The 26,676-nt window shown below is 46.9% G+C and overlaps 1 protein-coding gene across 1 annotated transcript in view; it reads left to right on the top strand.

Annotated features, from left to right (window-relative positions):
• The window catches only part of LOC138249310 (vomeronasal type-2 receptor 26-like), a 179,521-nt gene that overhangs the window by 25,690 nt on the left and 127,155 nt on the right, over positions 1-26,676 (top strand). The window contains exons 3-4 of the mRNA XM_069203268.1: positions 3,096-3,932; positions 12,440-12,667. Coding sequence (XP_069059369.1) covers positions 3,096-3,932; positions 12,440-12,667 — 1,065 coding nt within the window. The remainder of the gene's footprint in view (positions 1-3,095; positions 3,933-12,439; positions 12,668-26,676) is intronic.

Genomic DNA, 26,676 nt, shown 5'->3' with positions numbered 1-26,676 from the left:
TAGTGTCATATTGCAGCCGACTCTACTCCATTTTCATTAAATTAATGCTGAATAATATTATTCACTCTTTGTGTAATTAACAAAATTGACAGAAAACCTGGAAGTGGACCCCAACCGACGTTCATAAGGAAGAGCTGCCGCTGTGTTCCTGGCACTGAATTTGCTACCTCTCAGGCCAGAGGTCAAGAGGCAAGCTGGGGGTCGCAGCTGAGACCCCTGAATGACGTCCATGATCGACCCACCAACATAATGAGGGAAAAGTACCCCATAAGCAAGAAGACTGGTGATGTGTGTGAAAATGAAGCTAAGGAGGGTTTTTAGTTGGGGCTCCTGGGCTGTTTGTGGTGGTCTCAGTAGGGACATGAAGACTACACATTGAAAACTAGCCGACCTGTGTAGGATGAGAAGCGCTGCAGGCTGAAGCCAAGGGCTGGGAGCAGGCTGGGAGGAACGGCCAGGCCCTCCGAAGAAAAGAAAATCAACGCTTTTCCGAAAGTAAAAAATAAGTTGCCAGTGTCACATTCAGAATGTAAAAACTACACCACAAATACACCAAAAAATGATGAACGTATTTGGGTGTTTTGGAGAACAAAATATAAATACCTTTCTAGGCTGTGAAAGAACACTGCTTCCATTGATATGGTAAACTGATTCGGATTGTTTTTTAGAGTTAAACTAGAGAGTAATTATTTTGTAACAAAAAAGAATGAATGGAAAACAAATTGAATACAGACCGATCGAACCAGGGACATCATAAATGAAAACATGCATTTTATGCGCGGTCTCTGTTCGGGCGGTCTCCAGTGTTGTAAATAGAGTGAAACAGGATTAAATGCTTCCTGGAGTCCTGTTCAACAATATGAGTTCAATTGGGAAACCAATGGAAAGGTTGTTGGAGAGAAGTCAGTCTATGGAGGTCATTCACTACCACGAGGGAAAGGAATTTGGCTATTTTACCTCACCAGGTTCCTGCTTATAGTTACATGGCACCCAGCCCTAGGGGCACATAGGGCACACCTTAGAGGTGACTTATATGTAAAAATAAGGTAGTTTAAGACTTTGGAATTACTTTTAATTCCAAAGTCGAATTTGCATGTAACTTTAATTTAAAAGCAGCCAGCAAGGCAGGCCTGCCTTTAAAATGACACTGGGCACCTCAGTGCTGGTTCACCACCTGGTGTCCTACCATATACTAGGGACTTACATGTAGCTTGACCTGACCAATTATAATTAGCCTAATTTGCATATTCATTTTATACAGAGCACAGGACCTGGGACTGGTTAGCAGTACCCAGGGCACCATCAGGGTCAGAAAAAACACCAGCAAAAAGTGAAAAAGGAGGGCAAAAAAGTTAGGGGGCCTCTGCAACCAGCCCTCTTTTCTAACAATAATCATGTGGCATTACCTAAGAATGCTGTGAGATTGCGCCGAATTATGCAAATAAGAATAATACGGATTCTAGCATGCTTTGTTAGTGCGAAAATGCCCTCTTGCATCCAAAATAGACAAGTGGATGCATTTTTACACTAAGAAATAAATTTAAATGCAGCAGAACAGCAATAGCGAGCAGAAGCAGCTGCTCCCACTCTCTAAATGTGCTCTTGCTGCAAGATCTTTCCTCTAACTTACGCAAGCAGGAGTATCTCATAATTATCAGTAACTCTGTGTTGAAATTACTCTGACATAATTCAAATTCCACCCAGGCCTATGTTCTTTGCAGCACCTGATGCTCTACATCCGAGTGGTGTAATCGCAACCTGATCCATGTTTCAACCTCATCTAAACATCCCTCGTATGCTAGTATCCCGGATGGTAAAGGCACACCTAGGACATGCATGGAGTCTATACATCTGTTGATTCAGATAGCGAACAGTGATTCCCCTCTTTTACTCCTGGAAGATCATGCCTAGACCTTGGTTGATTTCTTGACATTTGTGTAATGGCTAAAGGGCTTCACTACAAACCTTTATCAATAAATATTGGTTGCGCTTGAAAGAAGCAATTTCAAATAGCTTTAGAGTTGAGGTACTTTGGAGTTGCAGCATAGGTTCATTTCCATGCAATAAATTAATCAGTGTTTCAGCATAAACGTCTGACTGGGAAGAGGCAATGGCGTTCCACAAACGTAAGGACTGACACATGGGAGGAGGCACCTCCAGGTAATTCCTTGATTTCTTCTCAGAGTTCTGAAACACCCTCCTGCCCTCTCTGGGCAAGGTTTGCTTCAGTGACCCTAGGCTTCAGAAGGAAAAACACACGGCAAACTTGAGGAAGGGAATGGAGCAATAAGAAGAGGGCCTTATGTAAATAAATAGCTACTAGTCCCTATCTAGGAGGGCTATGACAAGGAGAGGTAGGCATGTGAGGAGTGCACATCACTCGTAAACAATCTGGCCCTCAGTGTCCAGACCTAGTAGATGTTTCCTACTCAGGGCTTGGAACAGCACAGTGGCCAAAATAATGGGTGTGTATAGAAGCCAAACTATCAAGGACTAAACTTCTGAAAGGTCAGTGCATATAATGAAGTAAAATGAGCTACTCTTAACTCTACATCTAGGTACCTTGAGGAGACAGATAGCCTTAAGATAGGTAGACATGGAGTTAAGTAGAAAAAATCTATGCATATTTACCTGTTGATATTATTGTCCTCGATGTTTTAACTATAACATTAAGATATAACGATATTCCCTCCTGAATATTTTGGACACACACCCAAGATAATCTTCAGTTTGTAAACTGGCTACATTTGAATGAGAATGTTACAACACCCATGGCTTGCTTATGTATTTCAAAGGAATCTTAGTAAACTATAAACATGTAGTAAAATACATATAGTAATAGGAGAAATTCATACCTGGACTTTATTATTCCAATATCAAGCATGTCTGAAGCATCCCCAATCTGACCTAAAGACCTTACAGATCCTTGTCTGTACCTAGACCTGGCTTTAGACGAAGTTTGAAGGTGCAAAAGAAAGCCATCCCATATGGAGTATTTACAATAACGTACACATACGTGATATATAAATATATAAATATTTTGAGATTCATAGTCATCTTATTGAATGTCACATGTTGTTTCTATTTTCTGACAGATCAGCCATTCAGCTGCAATCTCCACCCTAAGTGACAAACTCCAGTTTCCGTCCTTCCTTCGCACTGTCCCTGGCAACACATTTCAGAATATCGCCCTGGCACAGTTAGTGGGGCACTTTGGTTGGACATGGGTAGGATTGATAATTTCCGATGACGATGTGGGCTTACAGGGAGGCCAGCAGGTGAAGATGTTAATTGAAGAAAATGGTGGCTGTGTGGCTTTTATAGAGAGAATTCATCTGCGGTACTCCATGGAGAAGGTCTGGCGGGTTTTTGAAGTCATACGAAGACACTCAGTGAAGGTTGTTATCATTCACAGCGCAGAAGCACAAGTGAAGTTGTTATTGGAAACTATTTATGATCAAAACATCACAGGAAAGACCTGGATATTCTCTGCATACTTTGGAATATCACCAGGATTCTTTGCACGTCAGGCATGGAGAATATTGAATGGGACATTGGGTCTCAAACCATATACTAACACTATGTCAGGTTTCAAAGACTTTCTCCTAAAGCTTCATCCAGACAAATTTCCTGATGATATCTTTCTTAAACACTTCTTTGGAAAAGCCTTCCACTGTCAGTGGTCAGAGGATAACAAGGATAAAACTGTGGGAACAATAGGACAACAGTTGGAGTCTTGCTCAGGAAATAAGACCATGAACGAGGCAGCTGTATCTTTGTTTGAACTCTATGATCTGAGCTACACTTATCACAGTTATCTTGCAGTCAATGCTTTTGCACATGCATTGAATGCTTTGGTATCCTGCAGGCCAGGTGAGGGACCCTTCACCAATGGAGCATGTGCCGACATCAGTGACATCCGGCCTTGGCAGGTCAGAGAAATGTAGTGTTACACTTTGTTGATCATATAGTGTTGCAATCAAAGCAAAGCTCTTACAGTGGACTGATGACTTTAGGCTTGGGCCACAAGAGAACTGTTGTAACAGAAGTGGAGATTTACATCTCTGCCTCAATATACTTTTAATTTTCTTACAGGTCACAAGCTTTCCCAGTAGAATGCTGAGAAAGCAGTGGCAAACACAGGTTCCGGCGTACTAATGGGAATGTCATGTGATATCACCCATGGGCTCCTTCCCCTCTACATGGAAGTTTATGCAGCATAGAGTTCAGCACAGGGGAAGTGCAATCAACTGAGAAAATTCACAATTTAATTTACAGTTTAATGATTACTAATACAATGGACCATGCACATGGAGGGCCGTCAACAAAGCATGCCTGGAACTAGCAAAAAGTCTCATTTCAAGATATAAATATTCAGGGTTTGAAGTTAACTTTTTCAACCCCCTGCTGTCTAAAGCAATATTATGTCAACTTGTCAATGTCTATTGTCCTCCTAGTACCAATAATAGCATAAAATTAGGCCACTACCTTGTTAATACTTATCTTTTGTACCTCAGCATCCTCCAGATTGGTTACTTCTTTTGGGTGATTTTAATGCAAACATTTCTAATTAGTATGCAGATGTCTTTAGAAATAAAGGGCATGATTATGACTTAGGCAGACGGGATGACCCGTCTGCCAAACCTCCAATGGGGAGTCTGCCGCCAAACTGGCTACATCCCTGCCGGGACCCATTACGACTTTCCTGCTGGGCAGAAACCAAGGTTTCTGCCCGTCAGCCCAGGGGGAAAGTGGCAGCTGCATTGTCGCCGGCTCGTAATCGGGTTGGCTGCAATGCTGCCTCCCACAGGCTGCATCAGCACCCTCGCAATGCTCATTGTCTGCTGTGCTGGGCAGGGGGACCCTTGCACTGCCTATGCCAAGGGCATGGGCAGTGCAGGGGCCCCCCTGTGGCCCCTGGTACCTGTTCTCTGCCAGCCTCTTCATGGCAGTGAAACCACCATGAAAAGGCTGGCAGAGAACCTGGTCATAATCAGCAGGGCGGTGCTGACTTCACCACCACCCTGACTGATTCTGATCTCTGCCACTGTAAGCCCATCAGGATCAAAGATCCAGTTGGAATATGCGGTAGATTGGTGGGGCTGCCCGCCAACCTCATAATGTGTCGGTCGGACTGCCACAACCATGGCGGTCCGACAGCCAACATGAGTGTGGCAGTCCGAGGACCGCCACACTCGTAATCAGGCCCAAAGTCTTTAAAGGATTACGGACAATTCCAACAATTTACTAGCCAGGTCACAGGAAAGCACACATTTGTGTTATTCGTTTTCTTTCTAAATTATGAGAATTAGAAAATGGGCATTTTGAATCTCATATCTGAAGGCCAGGTAATAAAGAATAGACAAAGTGATCACTTTATTTTATCAATTTGACTAATATGGCCCCTGGTAAAGACTAACACCTGGAATTGACGTGATGAATTAATAGAATTTACGAAAAATGGAAAGGCCATTTGGAATTCCAGAGCCATTCTTTCTGCAAAAGATCCGATGCGAGCCATCCATGAAGTTACTTGACAAGCCATTATTTGGACTATTCTTGAAATCTTTGAGTACTGACTATAACCAGTAGCATCTACAGAATTAATGCCATAGAAGCAGTGGTGTAACAAAGGCCCCTTGGGCCGCTGAGCTCCGGGATGCCCTCTCAGCACAGTTCCTTACTGGATCCAGGAGGAGGGATCCTCCAAAGGTACTTTGCGGAGGGGTGGGGGTGGCTTAAAGTTTCTTTAAGCCACTGCATAGAAGTATAACCCAAACTAATTAAGATAAACATTTAATAAGGATTATGTGATAAATTAGCCCTAATTTTATCTAGGGAGTTGAATTATATGACATGGAAGCAATTTTTGTCTCCATGTCCAATAAGGGCCACACAAAAAAAAAAAACAGCAAAGGAGGCGTTGGAATAAACTTAGATTAGATAGAAACAATTATAAGCTCACCTTCCAGTTATCTAAAACTGGAGGTGAGAATAACTGAAGAACTTTGAAGCATATCATTGCCACTCCAGAATGAAATCCCTCAAGAAGAGTGTTTAATGTACCTTAAAAATCCATGTATATCTCACTCTGGACAAGCCTCTAACTTCGATGGACTATCCTTACTTTCAGAAAGGGCAGAAGCATGAACCAAGGGTTCTTCAATGTAATAAGACTGCAAATGGACTAAAGCAAAGCTGTGTTTTCACTTGCCTAGCGTTTTCTTTAGATATAAGTGACTTGCCTATTTAATTATTTTTCAACATCAAATTTCCCCTAAAATTGGAACATTTTAAGTGTTATTCCATTTTATATGCTGATGACTTTATTCTATTGGATTTAACTCCCATTGGTTAACAAAGTCATTTCAATGTATTATATGATTGTGCTGTGAAACATTTTCTTGAGATCAATGTGCCCAAAAAGCAAAATCATATGATTTGATGTAACAATAAAAAAAATATGTATTACTGGGAATTGAGGGAGGAGATGACAAACTGTGAGAAAAGTTGCTATTATTTAGGTAGCATTTTCTCCCAAGATTAAGATACTAAAGCCCACATTTATTAAGGTTTTGCATCGCCATGCGATGCAGGAAGATGCAAAACCTAGATTAAGATTTACCGAGCCTGCGTGGCTTGGTAAATCTGGAATAACGCAAGGCAGCATTACTCTGCCCTGGGAAGGTATTCCATGGGTGGAGCAGGGATGTTCTCATGCATCTACCCATGGATCTTTGCGCATTTCCAGATTTACCAAGACTGGGTAGCCTGAGAATGCCTCAAAATGCTACACCCTTCCAGTGGAGGCACAATGAGGAGAAATATCCTTATTTCTTCTCATTGTTTCCTCTTTCTAAGTGTGCTGCAAGAGAACAAATGCCTCAAAGGATTGTTTTTGTGCAGGAATGTGCCCTTTCCTGCACAAAAACAATTCTGTCTACAAGGTAGGCACTCTTCTCTTGCACCATGGCATAACAGTGCCTGCATTGGTGCAAGGAAACACATTGTCCGCCAGAGCAAGGAGAGTACAGGAATGCACTATATAATGCAATGGGGCACGAATGCGACGCAACTGTTAATCGGGATTGATCAAGCCACCCAAGGCCACCTTAATCAAGCCACCCAAGGCCACCTTATGTGGCTTTACCAGGATTGATAAATCTAGAGTAATGCATCGCAGCACAAATCATTGTGATGTGTTACTCTGCCCTGGGAAGACACTCCATGGGTGGAACTTTGGTGTTCCTACGCAATCACCCATGGATTATAGCACATTCCTGCATTCACCATTACTGGTAGACCTGGGAATGTGTCAAACTCCTACATAGGTGAGGCATAATGAGAAAAAGTATATTTTTTGCGCCTTGTTACTTCCTATTCCTATGTGTGTTGCGTGTGTAGCACACATAGAAAGAGGAAAATATCTCTAAGGATTGTTTTTGTGCAGGACGGTGCCTCTTATTGCATAAAAACAATCCTGTCTACAATGCAGACTCCCTTGCACCATGGCATAAAGGTGCCTGATTTGGCGGAAGGAAACATATTATGCACCAGCGCAAGCAGAGGATAGGAATGCACCATATAATGCAATGGGGCACAAGAGCGACACAACTGTTCATTTAAATCTATCAAGCCATGTAAGGCCACCATATAATGTTAAATGTGGTGCATTCCTGCCCTCTCACTTTCATGCAAAACAGCACAGCAAGGTGTCTTGTTCCGTGGCGTGAAAGTATGATAAATATGGGCCAAAATCTTATTATGCACCTTCAAACTCAAAGGCTCTAAGCCACAGAGAAGAATCACTTCATTTTATAACGCTGTTGGAAAAAGGCACTTCAAACACCTTTTAATTACATACATGGTAAACCATCTACCCACTTTATCTTAAGGTCTAAAATACATTTCTCACTGAGTCTGATCCTTAGTTGAAAAAAATAGGAGAATTTCTGGACAACCTTTTTCTGATAGAACAGTGATTTGAGACAAACTTTTGGCTGATAGAATGGTGGTTTGAGACTTACATTCAGAAAACAGTGCTTGTATAGAATTGATGGACATTATATCGGGATTTTTGTTGCACTAATAAGGGTTGTGCCAGTAGAAGTGCTTTGACTGATAAACAATAAAGCTTATATTTGAAAAAAAGCTTCTTGGACAGCTTATTGAACTCTATGGATTAATTGTGGATCATTGCCTCTCCATTTTGGTATTGTCTCAGTGGTTTGAGCATTGCTCGACCTACACTTGTGCCTGTGGTGGTTCCCACCTTGTTGGTCTGCAGAGCCTGAGTTTGCTTTGAATGTTCTTGGAGCTTGGAACCACAGAGTTGTTAAGGTTGTTGGGCGGTTTGAGCATGGTTGGTCCTTCTCTTGGACCAGTGGCTGCTGCCTGGTTGTTCTCCAGAGCCTAAAGTAATTTTTTTTTACAACAAATTGTATTTGGATTTTCCAGAAAAAGGGACCACAGATATGCCTTAACAGTATATTGAGAATAAGTATATAAATGCAACAAATGCAGCAACCCCAACACCGTCGCCCCCACACCCACCCACCCATCCAAAAGTAATTGACATAAACATTTTAAGATCCAATCCCTCACTGTCTGTGAGATTCCATCTCAACCTCTAATCCCAACTCCAGTGTACATTCTGGCTTCAAACATAGGCCCTAGTAATCTGCCCAACCCTGCCAAACCTTTTGATGCTTCTGGGGGCACGCTTTGGCCTTGAACACAGCGATCTCCAAGCCCGTACAATACTCCATCCCTTGCTTCCATGCCACCAGGAATGGTGGTTCAGTAGCCTTCCACATGTGTGCAATGTCTCTCTGTGCCAGTGTAAGGCCCAGGAACAAGAGGTGGCATTTCTACCTGTTTCCCCCTAACTCCTCTGAACAGTGTAAGAGAAGCAACTTTAGAGTGGACGGGACCACCCACCCCAGAACAATGCCCAGGCAAGACACCACTCCCCTCCAAAAGCATGTAAGGGCTCAACAGTTCCAAACCACATGGCAAAATGTACCCTTAGGCGCGTTGCAGGGCAGACAAGTAGGGGACACCATAAGCCCTATTTACCAAAGACGATTTCTCATGTAATATGTACAATGTAGGTATTTTAGCTGAATTAATCACAGGCGCAAGGAGATTGTAGCTCCACTGGGGACCTCCTGGCTTCCACCCAATCATCCTCATCTATGTTGTCTATGTCTGCCTACCATGCCAAGCAGAGGACAGGAAGCGTGGTGTAGCTATTGGTAATTAGAGTTTGATATATTTGTGAAATTTTGTGGGATGTTAAATCACCCATCAAGAGTTTGCCCTCCAGGGGATTGAATTTCAGCAGATATGATAGGGTGCGCAAATAAGGGGAGAGTGTATGTCGCAATTGCAGATACCTATAAAATTGGCTACGATGCATCACTTATTCCAATTGTAGCTCTTGGAATGATTTCAGAATAATGCCTCGCATAATGTCTCCCAACATGGAGATACCAATGCGTACCCATCTCTGAAAGAACCGCAGGTGTGTCATTTGCTGTAATAGGGTACCACTCCAAAGTGGTGTCTCTCGGGTCAGCCCCCTTCACCAACCCATTCTGTGAAGAAATTGCTTCCAGATTGTAGCCACCTCCAGTCATCGGAGGGAGGGCTGCCACCACCACTCTGCCATGTAATAGGTATGTAGCATTGCCTAGTGCTCCGCAGCATACGCTGAATCATCTCAGGAACAGTAAATCCAATCATTAAGGACCTGGAGGTGAGACGCTGCATAATACGGAAGCACGTCCATAGCGTCAATGCCACCCTAAAACGTGGATTGAAAGCATGTGCGTAGGGCAATGCATGGTGCTCCCCCATCCCACAGAAACTGGCGTAGAAGTGTATTAATCTGTCTGAACCATGGGGGGTGGACTGGGAACAGGTAATTTTGGAGCTGGTATAGTAAGCAAGGAAGGGAGCAATGGCAATGGTAAAAAGGACCAAGATTTGACCTCCTCCCTGACCCATGTAATCAAGGGGAATATATTGTGGGCCCCGGAAATATCAACAGTAGGTGTAAGGAAGATTCTGAGATAGTTAACTCTCCCTGTTGCCCATGTTAAGGTTGATGCCCAAGCCATGTTGCCCTGTGAGCCCCCCAATGGGAGCAGCATTCATGTTTAGGCCTGTGTTCATGTATAGGCCGGATGTCTCACTAAAGATCTGCATGATTTGTAACAGACGCAACCCAGTGGTCTCAGGGTCTGTCATGCATAACATCATCTCATCAACATATAGTACAACTCTATCTGACACACCCTGTGACAATTCAAATCCCCGCACTGGGTGTCCATTCTAACTTATATGGCCAGGGGCTCTATAGCTAGAGCGAACAACAATGGGGATAATGGGCAGACCTTCCTAGTCCCACATCCAATAGGAAATTGATCAGAGACAGTGCCCGCCATTCAGACCAATGCCATTAACTCAGTATATAGCAGATTTACATAAGACAGGAATCAGGGTCCGAAGTTTAGGTGTTTGAGGGGAACAAACAAGTATTCCCAACTCACTGAGTTAAAGGCCCTCTCTATATCTGCTTGCAGAAGGGCCGATGGTCTGGCTAGGTGGTCTGCCACGGCCATCATATGACAGCTGAATATTATGATGGGTGGCCCTGTTGGACATAAAGCCAGCATGACCAGACTGTACCAGGGTGTGGATGTGTTCTATGAGTCGGAGGGCTAAGGCTTTTGCCAGGCACTTTACCTCCCCATGAAGAGCCTGAGGTTATTTTGAATGCTGCTGGAGCTTGGAAAAACTGAGTTGTAAAGGTTGGTGAATGGTTTGACCATGGTTGGTCCTACTCGTAGACTGGTGGTTGCTGCCTGGTTGGTTTGCAATGCCTGAGTGCCTATTGAATGTTCTTGGAGCTTGGAAACATGGAGTTAAAAAGGTTGTTGGGTGGTTTGAGTATGGTTGGTCCTACTCTTGAACCAGTTGGTGCTGCCCGGTTGGTCTGCAGAACATGAGGTTATTTTGAATGTTCTCGGAGATCTGGTTCCACCCGATACTTTTGGAATGGTTAGGTCTTTCTTTGATTTAGTGATATGTATGATGTTGTAGTGATCCAACAGTTACAGCAGTGAACAGTCTCTGAGCTACATGCACTTCTTATGCATCTTGCAATTGGCTACTTCTACTAGTAAATTGACAGAAACACAGACAGGGATAGTCCATGGGCAGTGGCAAATGTCTTCTAATTGTGATTGGGCAGTTTAAAAATGTTGATGAATGATTGGCCAGGTGGGGCATCCAAAAGGCTTCACCATTTAAGTATTTATTATTTTCTGTGTTTTCTGTTCCACAAGACCTTCACCTTAGGACAACTTTAGTGCTCTTTAGACACAGCTTGTATGCACAGGTCCAACTGCAGACCAGGGAGAAGCTGCCTGTCATCACGTCTAAAGCTTTGCGTAACATATCTTCCAACACATAGGGCCCATTTTGAATGGCAAACCAGTACAGTATCTCGGTTGGTTTGCAAATCAAGTGCATATTTTATGCAGGCAAACACTCTCTTTCATTGTGTGAGGCAGACACTAAAACCATGGTGTCTTCATTGCCTGCAGCAACCTTTTGACTTAGTGCACGTTCTACACAGAGCAGGGAAAATGAAGGGCTGGTTCAAAGCTTAGGGCTGTGTTTCTCCGCAGACTGCCTCTTTGCTCTGAGTCATCTACTGAAAGTCTCCCATGAGAGTGGCCAATTTCACAACTTTATCCTCCCTAAAGAAGGCCTTCAATACTCTATTTCAGAGCCCAATCATAGGGTACCCCAGCAGGGACACTAACAAGGTGGCTTCTAGTGTACCCTTGACCTATCTGTCAGGGAAGGATAGGAACCTTCTTCCCAGGGTCATCCTCTGGCTGATCCCCTAGGGATCTGTCAGAGGGTGGGCTTACTGTACATGTCTCCTAGGTGGGCACAGTTAAAGCATCATACAAGGGTCTTTGGTTCATATGGCTCCATGTGTTGTGTCACTCATGACCCCCAAACAGAGTAATTCCATCAATTGCAAAGGGGCTGCTACCCAAGCAAATGAAGGAGTGCTTCATGTATACCACACAGGTGCAACATGTGCATCACAGAATGAGATGGACAAACCTCTGAAGGATTAGAGTGCCCTGGCAGGAGCAAGCACACAACCTATTGTTTTGAAAGGGAACATGGATAATGAGACTCTTGGGCAATCTTTTGTATTATAATGTGACACATGAACCAGAATGTGACCAATGTTGGATGATGTTTCATACAATCTTCCTGGAAGCAATGAAATATCACCAAGAGTAAGATAAGGAGGTGAATCAGACCAGGAAGGAGGGAAGAGAATAAAGAAGTGTAGGAGAGAAGAACAGCTTTCTTGTATTAACCTGTGTTCTGTTGTGCTCCTTAGATTCACCATTATCTGAAAAATCAAAAATTCAAGAGCCGCGCTGGCCAGGATATATTCTTTGATGAGCGTGGAGATGCACCCGCCTCCTTCGATATCCTCAATATTCAGATCTCGCCGGATGAGGAATTCCGAATGATAAAGGTGGGGAAGATAGATCCCAATGCCCCAGAAGGCCAGAAAATCACCTTGCATGTGAGCAGCCTGGTGTGGAGTGGTGGATCCTCTGAGGTAGGTAGCTGCCCAGGAGTGGTGACCGCTTCAGTCTGACCTTTCCTGCTTTCTCTCTCTCTTTGTAGGACATTCTCGGGTGTGGTTGGCAGCTGCCCAGGACTGGTGACCTCTTCTGTCTTACCTCTTCTGCTCTCTCTTTGTAAGGCATACTCCGGTGTGGGAGGTGGCTGCCAGGACTGGTGACCTCTTCTGTCTGACCTCTATGCCTCTCTCTCTTTGTGAGACATACTCACTTGGGGAGGCAGCTACAAGGACTGGTGACCTCTTCTGCCTGACCTCTACTGCTGTCTCTCTTTATATGACATTTTTGGGTGAGAGAGACAGCTACAAGGACTGGTAACCTCTTCTGTGTGACCTCTTCCGCTCTCTCTCTTTGTAAGACATACTCAGGTGTGGGAGGCAGCTGCCAGGATTGGTTACCTCTTCTGTCTGACCTCTACTCCTCTCTCTCGCTTTTTAGGACATTCTTGGTGTAGGAGGCAGCTGCCAGGACTGGTGACCTCTTCTGTGTGACCTCTTCTGCTCTCTCTCTTTCTACGAGACTCTTAGGTGTGGGAGGCAGCACCAGGACTGGTGACAGCTTCTGTCTGACCTCTCCTGCTCTCTTTCCTTGTAAGACATGCTCAGGTACAGGAGGCAGACCCATGCCTGAAAAGCTTAAAGTTTTATTTCCAGTCTGTTAGAAATGGGGTCTTTGGTTGACAGTCAGGCTACCCCCAGTTCAAGCAAGGACCCTCACTCTAGTCAGGGTAAAAGAGAATCACCCTAACCCCTGCTTACCCACTTGGTAGCTTGGCAGAGCAGTAGGCTTAACTTCAGAGTGTTAGGTGTAAAGTATTTGTACCAACACATACAGTAACTCAATGAAAACACTACAAAATGACACAACACCAGTTTAGAAAAATAGGAAATATTTATCTAAACAAAACAAGACCAAGACGACAAAACTCTGACAATTTTTAAAGATTAAACTCAAAAATAGCGCTTCGAAACACAAAATGCTTCGATGAGGTGTTAATACGGGGTTGTGATGGAGTCGTTCCCAACAATCCGACACCAGCGGCGCCGGACACGGAGTCACATAGACCCCCAGGTAGAGTACCTTGGTGAAGAAATGAAAACGAGCCAATGCGCGAAGTCAGGGATCGTGGCGTCTGTGTGAAACAATGAATCCGCGCACTTCGAGCGGCGCTGGCCACGACGTGATGCGGCTACTTCCGCAGAGTCGCAGACTTCGGTGGGGCTGCAGTGATGTCGGGCCTGTGAAGGTCGTCGCATTCCAGCAAAGATCACGGAGTCGGTTGCAGGCAGAGTCACCGGATTCAGCAGCGGCGTCGGTCCGCAGTCGTCCGAAGTCGATTTCCTTGGATTTTCACCAGCTTTTCCTTTCAAGGGCCCAGGGACTGGATATGGAACCACTTGTCGGAGCAGGAGTCTCTTCTGAGACTCCAGATGCTGGTAGAGTGAAGTCTTTGCTGTCCCTGAGACTTCAAACAACAGGAGGCAAGCTCTAAATCAAGCCCTTGGAGATTTCTTCACAAGATGGAAGGCACACAAAGTCCAGTCTTTTCCCTCTTACTCTGGCAGAAGCAGCAACTGCAGGATAGCTCCACAAAGCACAGTCACAGGCAGGGCAGTTCTTCTTCCTCAGCTCTTCTCCAGGCAGAGGTTCCTCTTGTTTCCAGAAGTTCTCTAAAACCTGTGGTTTTGGGTGACTTTCTTATACCCAATTTCTCCTTTGAAGTAGGACTACTTCAAAGTAAAGTCTCTCTTGAATGTGAAATCCTGCCCTGCCCAGGCCAGGCCGAGACACTCACCAGGGAGTTGGAGACTGCATTGTGTGAGGGCAGGCACAGCCCTTTCAGGTGTAAGAGACCACTCCTCTCCTCCAAACTAGCACAGATGACTCATCAGGCTACGCAGGATACACCACAGCTCCCTTTGTGTCACTGTCTAGTGTGAGGTACAACCAGCCCAACTGTCAAACTGACCGAGACAGGGAATCCACAAACAGGCAGAGTAACCGAAATGGTATAAGCAAGAAAATGCTCACTTTCTAAAAGTAGCATTTTCAAATACACAATCTTAAAATCAACTTTACTAAAAGATGTATTTTTAAATTGTGAGCTCAGAGACCCCAAACTCCACATTTCCATCCGCTCCCAAAGAGAATCTACACTTTAATCAGATTTAAAGGTAGCCCCCATGTTAACCTATGAGAGGGACAGTCCTTGCAACAGTGAAAAACAAATTTAGCAATATTTCACCTTCAGGACATATAAAACACATCACTATGGGGGTCATTCTGACACTGGCGGTAAAAACCGCCAGGGCCAACGACCACGGGAGCACCGCCAACAGGCTGGCGGTGCTCCCTTGGGCATTCTGACCGCGGCGGTACAGCCGCGGTCAGAAACGGAAAGCCGGCGGTGTACCGCCGGCTTTCCGCTGCCCTGGGGAATCCTCCATGGCGGCGCAGCTTGCTGCGCCGCCATGGGGATTCCGACCCCCATACCGCCATCCTGTTCCTGGTGGTTTTGGCCACCAGGAAGAGGATGGCGGTATGGGGTGTCGTGGGGCCCCTGGGGGCCCCTGCAGTGCCCATGCCAATGGCATGGGCACTGCAGGGGCCCCTGTAAGAGGGCCCCACTGAGAATTTCAGTGTCTGCATAGCAGACACTAAAATTCGCGACGGGTGCAACTGCACCCGTCGCACCCCTTCCACTCCGCCGGCTCCTTTCAGAGCCGGAATCCTCATGGAAGGGTGTTTCCCGCTGGGCTGGCGGGCGGCCTTCTGGCGGTAGCCCGCCAGCCCAGCGGGAAACCCAGAATACCCGCGGCGGTCTTTTGACCGCGCAGCGGTATTCTGGCGGTCCCAGCCAGGCCGGCGGCTTCCGCCGCCGGCCGGGGTCAGAATGACCCCCTATATGTCCTACCTTAACCATACACTGCACTCTGCCCTTGGGACTACCTAGGGCCTACCTTAAGGTTGCCTTACATGTAAGAAAATGGAAGGTTTAGGCCTGGAAAGTGGGTACACTTGCCAAGTCAAATTTACAGTTAAAACTGCACACACAGCCACTGCAGTTACAGGTCTGAGACATGCTTACAGAGCTACTTATGTGGGTGGCACAACTAGTGCTGCAGGCCCACTAGTAGAATTTGATTTACAGGCCCTGGGCACCTCTAGTGCACTGTACTAGGGACTTACTAATAAATCAAATATGCCAATCATGGATACACCAATTACATACACATATGGTAAAGGAGCACTTGTACTTTAGCACTGGTTAGCAGTGGTAAAGTGCCCAGAGTAACAAAAACAGCAAAATCAGAGTCTAGCACACATCAACAACCTGAGGAACAGAGGCAAAAAGTTAAGGGAGACCATGCTAAGGATGAAACGTCTAACACGTGTCCCCCCAGCTGAAAGTGGGAAGCAGCTACCCAACCTCATGGGAGTTCTCATCACTAAGGAGGAAGAACCTGGACAGACCATCAGCATTGACGTGTTCTGTACCAGGACAGTGTTCCACCGTAAAGTCCATCCCCTGTAGGGAAATGGACCACCTCAACAGTATTGGATTCTCACCTCTCATCTGCATTAACCATGTGAGGGGCCAGTGGTCGGTCTGAACTCAGAAGTGAGTCCCAAACAAGTAGGGTCTTAGCTTCTTCAGTGCCCAGACCACAGCAAACGCTTCACGTTCTATGGCACTCCACCTACATTCCCTGGGTAGTAACATCCTGCTAATGAAGGCAACGGGTTGATCTAGGCCCTCTTCATTAAGCTGTGAGAGTACTGCTCTAATACCATGCTCTGGGGCATCTGTTTGCACAACAAACTCCTTGGAGTAGTCAGGTGCCTTCAGCACAGGTGCTGTGCACATGGCAGCCTTCAGGGTATCAAAAGCGTTCTGGCAAGCCTCTGTCCAAATCACGTTCCTGGGTTGCTTCTTAGAAGTCAGCTTGGTTAATTGGGTAACAATGGTACCATATCCCTTAACAAACCTCCTGTAATATCCTGTGAGACCTAAAAAGGCTCTCACTTCAGTCTGGGTCTTGGGAGGCTCCCAAGCCAGAATTGTGTCAATCTTAGGCTGTAAGTGTGCCACCTGGCCACTCCCCACCTGGTGTTCTCAGTACACCACAGAACCCTGCCCTATTTGGCCCTTGCTCGCCTTAATAGTGAGGCCTGCATTCTGCATGGCCTCTAACACTCTCCAGAGGTGTTGCAGGTGTTCCTCCCATGGGGAACTAAACACAGCAATGTCATCCAAGTAGGCGGCACTGAACTCATCCAGCCCAACCAACACCTGGTTGACCAACCTCTGAAAGGTGGCAGGGGCATTCTTCATTCCAAATGGCATCACTTTAAATTGAAAGTGTCCATCTGGGGTAGAGAATACTGACCTATCCTTGACCCCCTCAGTTAAGGCAATCTGCCAGTACCCAGATGTTAAAACAAACGTACTGAGGTACTTGGCAGCTCCCAACTGATTAATGAGCTCATCAGCTCGGGGGATCGGTGTGTGTCAGTCTTGCTGACCACACTGAGTCGCCGGTAGTCCACACAGAACCTGAGTTCTGGAGTGGCACCAGGTGCCGCAGCCTTTGGGACCAATATCACAGGGCTGTCCCAAGGACTGCTGGAGTGCTCAATAACTCCTAGGGTAAGCATTGTGGATACCTCATCCTTAATGCATGCCCTGACCCTGTCAGTCACCCTGTAAACCTTCTGTTTAATAGGTGTACTGTCCCCAGTGTCCACAACATGTGTGCACAAGTGTGTGACTCCTGGGATCAGGCAAAACAATGAGGAAAACTGTCCCAACAAGTGGTGACAGTCACCTTGCTGCTCCTCAGTCAGGGAGGGGGAGAGGATCACTCCCTCCACTGACCCATCTTTTTCTCTTGCAGACAGGAGGTCAGGAAAAGGCTCGCTCTCCTCCTCCATTCCATCATCTGTTGCAAGGAGAATTGACAGCTCAGTCCACTCCGCTCAAAGTGTGTCTTGAGGTGGTTGACATCCATTACCCTTAAAGGGTTCCTTGGAGACCGCAAGTCCACCAGGTAGGTGACTTCGCTCTTGCACTCCACGACTTCAAATGGCCCAGTCCACTTATCCTGGAGCACTCTAGGCTCCACTGGCGCCATCACCCACACTTTCTGACCAGGTTGAAACTCGACCAGAGTGGCATTCCAGTCGTACCACCATTTCATATCCTCCTGACTTGCTTCCAGGTTCTCCTGAGCGAGAAGCCGGAAGCAGGCAGTCTAGTTTCTTAAAGCCAGCTGTAGCTAGGTACATCCTGGGGTGGTTTACTAGGAGCTTTCTCCAGAGCTTCCTTCACCAGACTCAAAGGTCCCCTCACAGGGTGGCCATAGATGAGCTCAAAGGGGCTAAAGCCAAGTCCCTTTTGAGGCACCTCCCTGTAAGCGAACAGAAGGCATGGCAAGAAGACGTCCCACTTTTGTCTCAAGGGCTCTGACAGGCCCATAATCGTGCCTTTCAAGGTGTGGTTGAATCTCTCAACCAGACCATTACTTTGGGGGTGGTAAAGTGTGGTAAACTTGTAGGTCACCCCACACACCTTCCACAGAGACTTAATATACATGGATATGAAGTTGGTACCCCTATCAGATACCACTTTCTTGGGGAACCCCATGCGGGTAAAAGCTCCCATCAAGGCACGGGCCACCACAGGGGCAGTGACGGTCCTTAGAGGAATGGCTTCTGGGTACCTGGTGGCATGGTCCACCAAGACCAGGATGAACCTGCTGCCCATGGCTGTCTTGGGATCCAGAGGCCCCACAATGTCAATACCAACCCTTTCACAGGGGGTACTAACTACAGGAAAAGGTTGGAGGGGCACCTTACATTTCCCCCCACTCTTGCCACTTGCCTGACAAGTTTGGCAAGACCTACAGTAGGTATCAGAGTGCTTTCGCATTTGGGGCCAATGAAAGTGGGTCACAAGCCTGTCAAAGGTCTTGCCCTGCCCCAAGTGTCCAGCTAAAGGCACATCATGAGCCAGACCCAGTAGGAAGGCCCTAAAGCACTGGGGTACCACCAGCACACGGGCTGACTCAGTCTCAGGAACCTTAGGCTCGCTATAGAGGAGGCCGTCCTCCCAGTAGATTAGGTGTGATCCTGGCTCCTCGCCAGCCACCTGGGCTGCAGCCTGGTGCCGCAGCCCCTCTAGAGTAGGGCATACTTTCTGTGCCTCATAGAATGCCTCTCTGGTGGGCCCCCCTTCCTGCTGCCACTGCGACAGCTCAGGGACCTCCCCCAGTTCAGCCACCTGTTCCCCTGTAGGCTCTGTGGCATCACCCTCAGGCTCTGCCTCCTCCTGGACTGTGGGAACTTGGAGGGCCGGTTTGCCGCACCCCCTGCCCTTTCTGTTCTTGGCAGTCATCTGGGCCACTGTTTCAGGCTCCAGGGCCTCTTGACCACCCTGAGAGGCTGCCATTGACCGGGTGGATACGCATACCCACCTAGGCAGACCCAACATCTCCAAGTGAGACCTGTGTTCCACCTCCTTCCAAGGGGAATCATCCAGGTCGTTACCTAGCAAACAATCAACAGGCATGGTTGGACTCACAGCTACCTTCAGGGAACCTGAGACCCCCCATTCAAAGGGAACCTGCACCACTCTGCACAGGTGCTCTGAGTTGTCCACTGCAACTACTTGGTGAAGTACCCAGGGATCTATCTGCTCTTCAGACACCAGCTGACTCCTCACTGTAGTCACATTGGCTCCTGTGTCTCTCCGAGCCTCCACCCTCTGTCCATTAATGGTCACCCACTGCCTGTACTTTTTAGTGTTTTCAGGCACTAGGGTTCTCTGGACCATATCACTGTCCCCTAGTGAGACAAGGGTCCTCTCAGCTGGTTTCCACCCACCTGAAACCAACTCCTCCCTAAGCGCTACACTGGCCAAACCCTGGGGCGGCGCACCAGTGGGTGCCGGTGTACTTTTGGGGCATTTGGGGTCCGCCCTCACATGACCCACCTGGTCACATGCATAGCACTTACATGGGGGACCACCTGCCACTGGCTTCCCTTTGGAGAACCATGGCTTCTTTTCACTGGGGGTTTGGGAATCCATACCCTGTAAATCAGTTTGGGGCCCTTTAGAGAACTCCCCCTGTTTACACTTACCCCCCCCTTTCTTCTGAGAGGGACCCTGCCCACCCTTGGCATGGTCTCCCCCATACCTCTTTTGTACCCGGGTGCTCTCCCAGCGGTCTACTTCCTGCGCATGCTTCCTGGGGTCAGTCAGTTTGCTGTCAATCAGGTGCTGGCACAGCTCTGGAAAACATAAACTGTACAAGTGCTCCCAAGCAATCAGATTGTAAAGCCCCTCATGCGTAGTTACCTTACTGCCCTTCACATAACCATCCAGTGACCTGCAATAAGAATCAACACAATCCAACCATGTTTGGGATTCCTTCTTCTTAGAAGACCTAAACTTGTCCTTATACTGCTCAGGGGTGAGACCATACCTTGTGAGTAGGGCATCCTTCATGATAGTGTAGGTGAGATTCTGAGCATCCCCTAAGGCTGTCAGTGTATCCCACCCTTCTACCTCAAAGTGCTTCCACAGAGTTGCCCCCAATGAGCTTCAGGGACCACGTTCATGTGGAGAGCAGACTTATACCCCTTGAACCACAAGTATATGTCATCCTCCCTCTTGTTATCGTTCACAAGGTCTTTACAAATGTGCACCCTCCTATCAGGCTGGACTGTAAGATTGCTGCCACCATCTCTGCTAGACTGGCTCCTTGTGTCTAACTCCTTTAAGCTAAGCTCATGAGCCAGCTGCAGCTTCCTTTCCTTAATGGCCAACTGTTGGAAAATGAGTTATTGGTAGGGCAGGTAGGTACCTACACCTAGCAACAAGCCACTAACCTCCACATAGGTACAGTTAGGTCTCAGTAAATTAATCCCAGCTCAACCCTTGGTAGCTTGGCAACGAGCGTCAAGGCTTAACTTAGGAGACAAAGTGTAAAGCATTCAAATATCACAAAACAGTAATTAAATAAAACACAGGAAACAGTTTAAAAATCCAAAACCAATTTATAAAAATAGTTTATATTTTTATCTTTAAAATGACACAAAAACGATTAAAATCGGTTCAGGGGAACCGGAGATATGAATTTTTAAAGAATTATTACTTTTCTAGCGCTTAGAAACAAAAAGTGCCAATCGGGTCATCTGGTTGCACCTCCACCGGGGCAAAGTCAAACTTTCAGGCCGACCGCGATGGAGCCCTGCTCGGCTACAGGTCGCGGGAGGCCTCGGTTAAAAAGTTACCTTCTGACTTAGGCCCTCATCCTGACCTTGGCGGGCGGCGGAGGCCGCCCGCCAAAGTCCCGCCGTCAGGTTACCGTTCCGCGGTCGAAAGACCGCAGCGGTAATTCTGACATTCCCGCTGGGCTGGCGGGCGGCCGCCTTCAGGCCGCCCGCCAGCCCAGCGGGAAAGAGGCTTCCACGATGAAGCCGGCTCGGAATCGAGCCGGCGGAGTGGAAGCTGTGCGACGGGTGCAGTTGCACCCGTTGCGTATTTCACTGTCTGCGCAGCAGACAGTGAAATACATTTAGGGGCCCTCTTACGGGGGCCCCTGCAGTGCCCATGCCAGTGGCATGGGCACTGCAGGGGCCCCCAGGGGCCCCGCGACCCCCCCTACCGCCATCCTGTTCCCGGCGGGCGGACCGCCGGGAACTGGATGGCGGTAGGGGGGGTCGGAATCCCCTCGGCGGCGCAGCAAGCTGTGCCGCCTTGGAGGATTCCAACGGGCAGCGGAAAACCGGCGGGAGACCGCCGGTTTTCCTGCACTGACCGCGGCCAAAGCGCCGCGGTCAGAATGCCCTGCGGGGCACCGCCGGTCTGTCGGCGGTGCTCCCGCCGACCCTGGCCCCGGCGGTCTAAGACCGCCGGGGTTAGAATCACCCCCTTAGTCTTTATTTTGAAGTTTTTCTTCACCGGGACGAACCTGCCAGTTGAATCCGACCTCCTGGAGCCCTTGTCCGGATACGCAATGTGGGTTTCCTCGGTGGAGACTTTTACCTTCGGACTTAGTCGTTTTTTTTAGATGAAAATCCTTCGACCGGGGTAAACCTGGATCTTGATCCGACGTCCATGGAGCCCTTCTCGGATACGATGGCTGGGAGGTCCCGGTCAACTTTTTACGTTCGGACTTAGTCTCTTTTTTGGATGTTTTTCTTTACCGGGACGAACCACGAAGTCAGGCCGGGTCGCGGTTGAGGCAAGCCGGCTAGAATTTCCGCGGCGGGTCGGTCCCTCTCTGGAGCTTTTTTCCAAAAATTCTCAAATCTTTTCCAAACTTCTGGGGCTTCACCCAGATGTTCTTTTAAGGTTCTTTTGGGGTCCACAGCTCACCCCAAGGGTCCAGAAGTTCTGTGATGGTCCTTGGGGGTTGCGGACTTCAACTCCCAGAATGCACCTGGCACAAACTCCTTTTTGGCCACTGGACAGTGGTCAGCTGGTCGCTTTCTTCAGGAGTTGGTGCAGGGGTCTCTGGTTAGCAATTTTTCACCTGTAGCAAAGAGGGAGTCCCTCCTTGAACCAGTTGAAGCCAGGCAAAGTCCTTCTTGTGGTGAAGCCCAAGTGTGCAGCTGGTGCACTCCTTCTGAGTGCAGGTTCCAGGTGCAGGCCAGGGGTCCAGCAGGGCAGTCCTTCTTCTCCTTAAGTTCTTTCTTCTTGAAATTTGGTGGGGATCTGAGGTGTGGGTGCAGGTCTGCCAGTTTTATCCTTGCTCCTGGGTGAAAAGCAGGGGGGCCCTGGTTCTCCAATCAGGGACAGGGTCATCCCCCTGTGATGACCACTTCCTGGGAAGTGTGGCAAAAATCCATCCCAGAAGGCAACAGTCTCTAAAAATCCAACATGGATTAATCTGATTTTTGGAGGTTACATCTGGCTGAGCCCACCCACTGGTGTGGCTAAAAATCATAAACACACCCCTCTCCTGCCCTCTCCTAATCTAATCAAGGGGGCACCTAATTGTCTGGGGTTGCAGGATGTGGGGGTGTTGCTGGGTGCTGCAAATGTCCTTCTCTGCCTTTGAAGACCAGTTTGGCAGCCCTCCCCCTTCCTGCCTCACCATCTGCTGAGGGGAGATTCTCTCTCCCAAGCACATTCCTTTGTGTGAAGTCAGGCCACTTCACACCTCATCAAGGTAGCCTGGCAGAAGCTGCTGCAGGCTGGCCAATCAGAGCACAGCAGCAAAAACAATGCAGAGCTGAAATTGGCAACTTTTTAGGTAAAGTCTAAACTTTTTACCTGGACAAGTTATATTAAATCCAACAACTGGAAGTTGTGGGATTTATTACAACAATCAATTTGATACCAAATTCTTGGTATGTAACATTTAAGGAGACTTTAAAATTTAAAATAAAGTCTGCCCATTCTAGCCTATGAAGGCCATTTACTTCAATGAGGGAAAAACGAATTTGGCTGTTTTTACCTCACCAGGGCTTATAAATCTATTTTTATAAAGTCCCTGCTTATAGTTACATGGCACCCAGCCCTAGGGGCACATAGGGCACACCTTAGGGGTGACTTATATGTAAAAATAAGGTAGTTTAAGACTTTGGAAGTACCTTTAATTCCAAAGTCGAATTTGCATATAACTTTAATTTAAAAGCAGCCAGCAAGGCAGGCTTGCTTTTAAAATGACACTGGGCACCTCAGCAATGCACCTAGGTGTGCACCACCTATGCTGTGGTCCCTAAACCTACATGCCCTACCATATACTAGGGACTTATAGGTAGGTTAACTTAGCCAATTATAATTAGCCTAATTTGCGTATCCATTTTACACAGAGCACAGGCCCTGGGACTGGTTAGCAGTACCCAGGGCACCATCAGAGTCAGAAAAACACCAGCATAAAGTGGAAAATGGGGGCAAAAAGTTATGGGGCCTCTGCAATCAGCCCTAGTTTCTCACACCAACCTTCTCTGCCCCATCTCCCTTTCCATCTCCATCTTTAGACTGAACTTTTTCAGCTCCAATTGGTATTCCCTCTCTGCCTGTCTGTCCTGTAACTCTTCAGGTTTCAGACCCTTGGAAGACACACTGCTACCTGCCCTGGAGACTCTCTCCCTGGACATAACAGGCCTACCCACTACATCATTGTGAGTGACTTGCACCCTCTCCTCCTCACCCTGCTCCTCCTCTGTGTGCCCCTCAACCTCTTTGGCTGTCACCCAGGCCCTCAGAGCCTTTTGCAGCTCCTCCTTCTTGGAAGAGCTCTTAATGGGACAGGCCAAATCTTTGTAGAACTGCTTCAACTGAGTTGGTAGTTGGTGTAGCTCCTCAATTTCTCTATGTCAAAAGCAGCTCCAGCTGATGCATCTCCAGATTGAGACATGATGAAGAGTTAAACAAAAGTGCAAAGTTCCAAGGCAGAAAACAAGTTCCCAAATGAATTTTCCAAAAAAGGCAATCAAGGGATCAGCAAAAATAAAAGTAGAACAAAAATAGTCCCAAAGAGAAAAAAGCAAAATCACAAGACAAGTAGTATGTGGTCACGAAGTGGTCTGAACTCATACAGTAGTGTACACTTAATCACTGTGTGTGAAGTATAAATACAAGTCCAAATCCCAACAGCTGATCACCAATGTTAGAAATGGGGTCTTTGGTTGACAGTCAGGTTACTCCCTGTTCAAGCATGGACCCACCACTCTAGCCAGGGCAAGGGAGAAACACACCTGGTTAACCCCCACTCACCCCGTTGGTAGCTTGGCATGAGCAGAAAGCCTTAACCCAGAAGCAATGTGTAAAGTACTTGTACCAACACACACAGTAATGCAGTGAAAACACTACAAAATGGACACCACACCAGTTTAGAAAAATAGGCAATATTTATCTAAATCAAACAAGACCAAAATGACAAAAATCCAGCATACACAAGTCAAAAAATGAATTTGCAAATCCGTAAGAGTCTTACTCCATAGAAAACAATAGAAATGTTACACAAAGTATCTGATTTGCGTCAAAAATAAAGCTGCAAATGCGAGCGGGCTCCGGAAAAGTCAGTGATGCGTTGGTTTCTTACTCGCAAGTGAGGCTGTGCGTTACTTCTTCTCCGGTCGGGTAGGCCAAGTGTTGTTTTTCTCCCTTGCAAGAGAGCGATGCGTCGATTTCCGGACAGGGCACCTCAGATCCGTGCAGGTTCATGATGACTTTGATGCCTAGGGACTATGCGTGAGAAATCCGGTCACACAGTGTTAGAAAACTGCACTGCATGGGGTTTGCATCGTTATTAGCAGCGCCAAGCTGGTGTTGCGTCATTTCTCCATCTGCGATGTGTCGATCTCCCAGCCACAATGCAATGCAATGCAGCTGGAGCGTTGATTCTTGCCGCAAAGTGGGTCACGTGTCATTGATCAGCCGCAGGTGGTGCATTGAAAATTCCCCTGCACAGTGTTCTGTGCTTGGATTTCAGCTTTTGTTCTGCCAACGTCCCCTTTCAAGGGCCCATGGGCTAGATAGGGCACCACTTGGCAGGGCAGGAGTCTCATCAGGAAGTCCAAGTGCTGGCAGAGGAAGTCTTTGATGGCCCTGAGACTTCAAAACAGGAGGCAAGCTCAGTTTAAGCCCTTGTAGATTCTTCTTCAAGCAGGAATGCACAGCAAAGTCCAGTCCATGTCTTCTTTCACAGGCAGAAGCAGCAACTGCAGGATACCCCAACAAAGCACAGTCACAGGCAGGAGTAGTACTTCTCCTCAGCTCTTCAGCTCTTCTCCTTGGCAGAGGTTCCTCTTGGTTCCAGAAGTGATCTAAAGTCTGGGGTTTTGGGTCCACTACTAATATACCTTTCTGCCTTTGAAGTAGGCAAACTTCAAAGGAAAGTCTCTGTTGTTTACAGGATCCTGCCTTGCCCAGGCCAGACCCCAGGCTCAGGCCATTCAGGTATAAGTGACCACTCCTCCCTCCACTTCAGCTCAGATGGCTCATCAGGATAGGCTACACCCCAGCTCCCTTTGTGTCACTGTGTAGAGGAGATTCACAAACAGCCCAACTGTCAGTCTGACCCAGACAGGGAATCCACAAACAGTCAGAGTCACAAAATGGTTACAACAAGAAAATGCCTACTTTCTAAAAGTGGCATTTTCAAACTCAGAGTTTAAAAAAAAAACTTTACCAAAATATGTATTTTTAAATTATGAGTTCAGAGATCCCAAACTCCATATTTCTATCTACTCTAAAAGGGAATTTGTACTTTAAAAATATTTAACGGCAGCCCCCATTTGAACCTATGAGAGAGATAGGCCTTGCAACAGTGAAAATCGAATTTAACAATATTTCACTGTAACGACATGTATAACACATCAGTAGATGTCCCACCTTTAACATACACTGTACCCTGCTCATGGGGCCTACCTTAGGGGTGCCTTACATGTATAAAAAGGGAAGGTTGCAGGTTAAAACTGCACACATAGACATTGCAGTGGCAGGTCTGTGCCATGTTTACAGGGAACTAATGCGGGTGGCACAACTTGTGCTGCAGGCCCACTAGTAGCATTTGATTTACCGTCCCTGGCTATCTCTAGTGCACTTTATTAGGGATTTACTAGTAGATCAAATTGCCAATCAGGGATAAACCAATCACCAATACAATTTACACCGAGAGCATGTGCACTTTAGCACTGATTAGCAGTAGTAAAGTGCCCAGAGTCCTAAAACCAAAAAAGAACTGGTCAGAAAAAATAGGAGGAAGGAGGCAACAAGTTTGTGGATGACCCTGCAAAAAGGGCAAGGTCCAACACCCACAACATCAACACACTAACATACCCCTCCTTTATGCACTGTTGCCTATCAAACAAAGCACAAATTACTATGAACTCTTAATCCACATTAAAATAAAAACTAATAACTACTCTCCACAGAAAATTATGATTATGATCAACTTTGACCAGGCAAAGATACAAACAAAACAAAAACTATACCCACAAAAGCATTTGGAAACATCTTCAG

This window comes from Pleurodeles waltl, chromosome 8 (assembly GCF_031143425.1).
Source record: "Pleurodeles waltl isolate 20211129_DDA chromosome 8, aPleWal1.hap1.20221129, whole genome shotgun sequence".
Classification (NCBI taxonomy): Eukaryota; Metazoa; Chordata; class Amphibia; order Caudata; family Salamandridae; genus Pleurodeles; species Pleurodeles waltl.
This window is presented reverse-complemented; position numbering and strand designations above follow the sequence as displayed.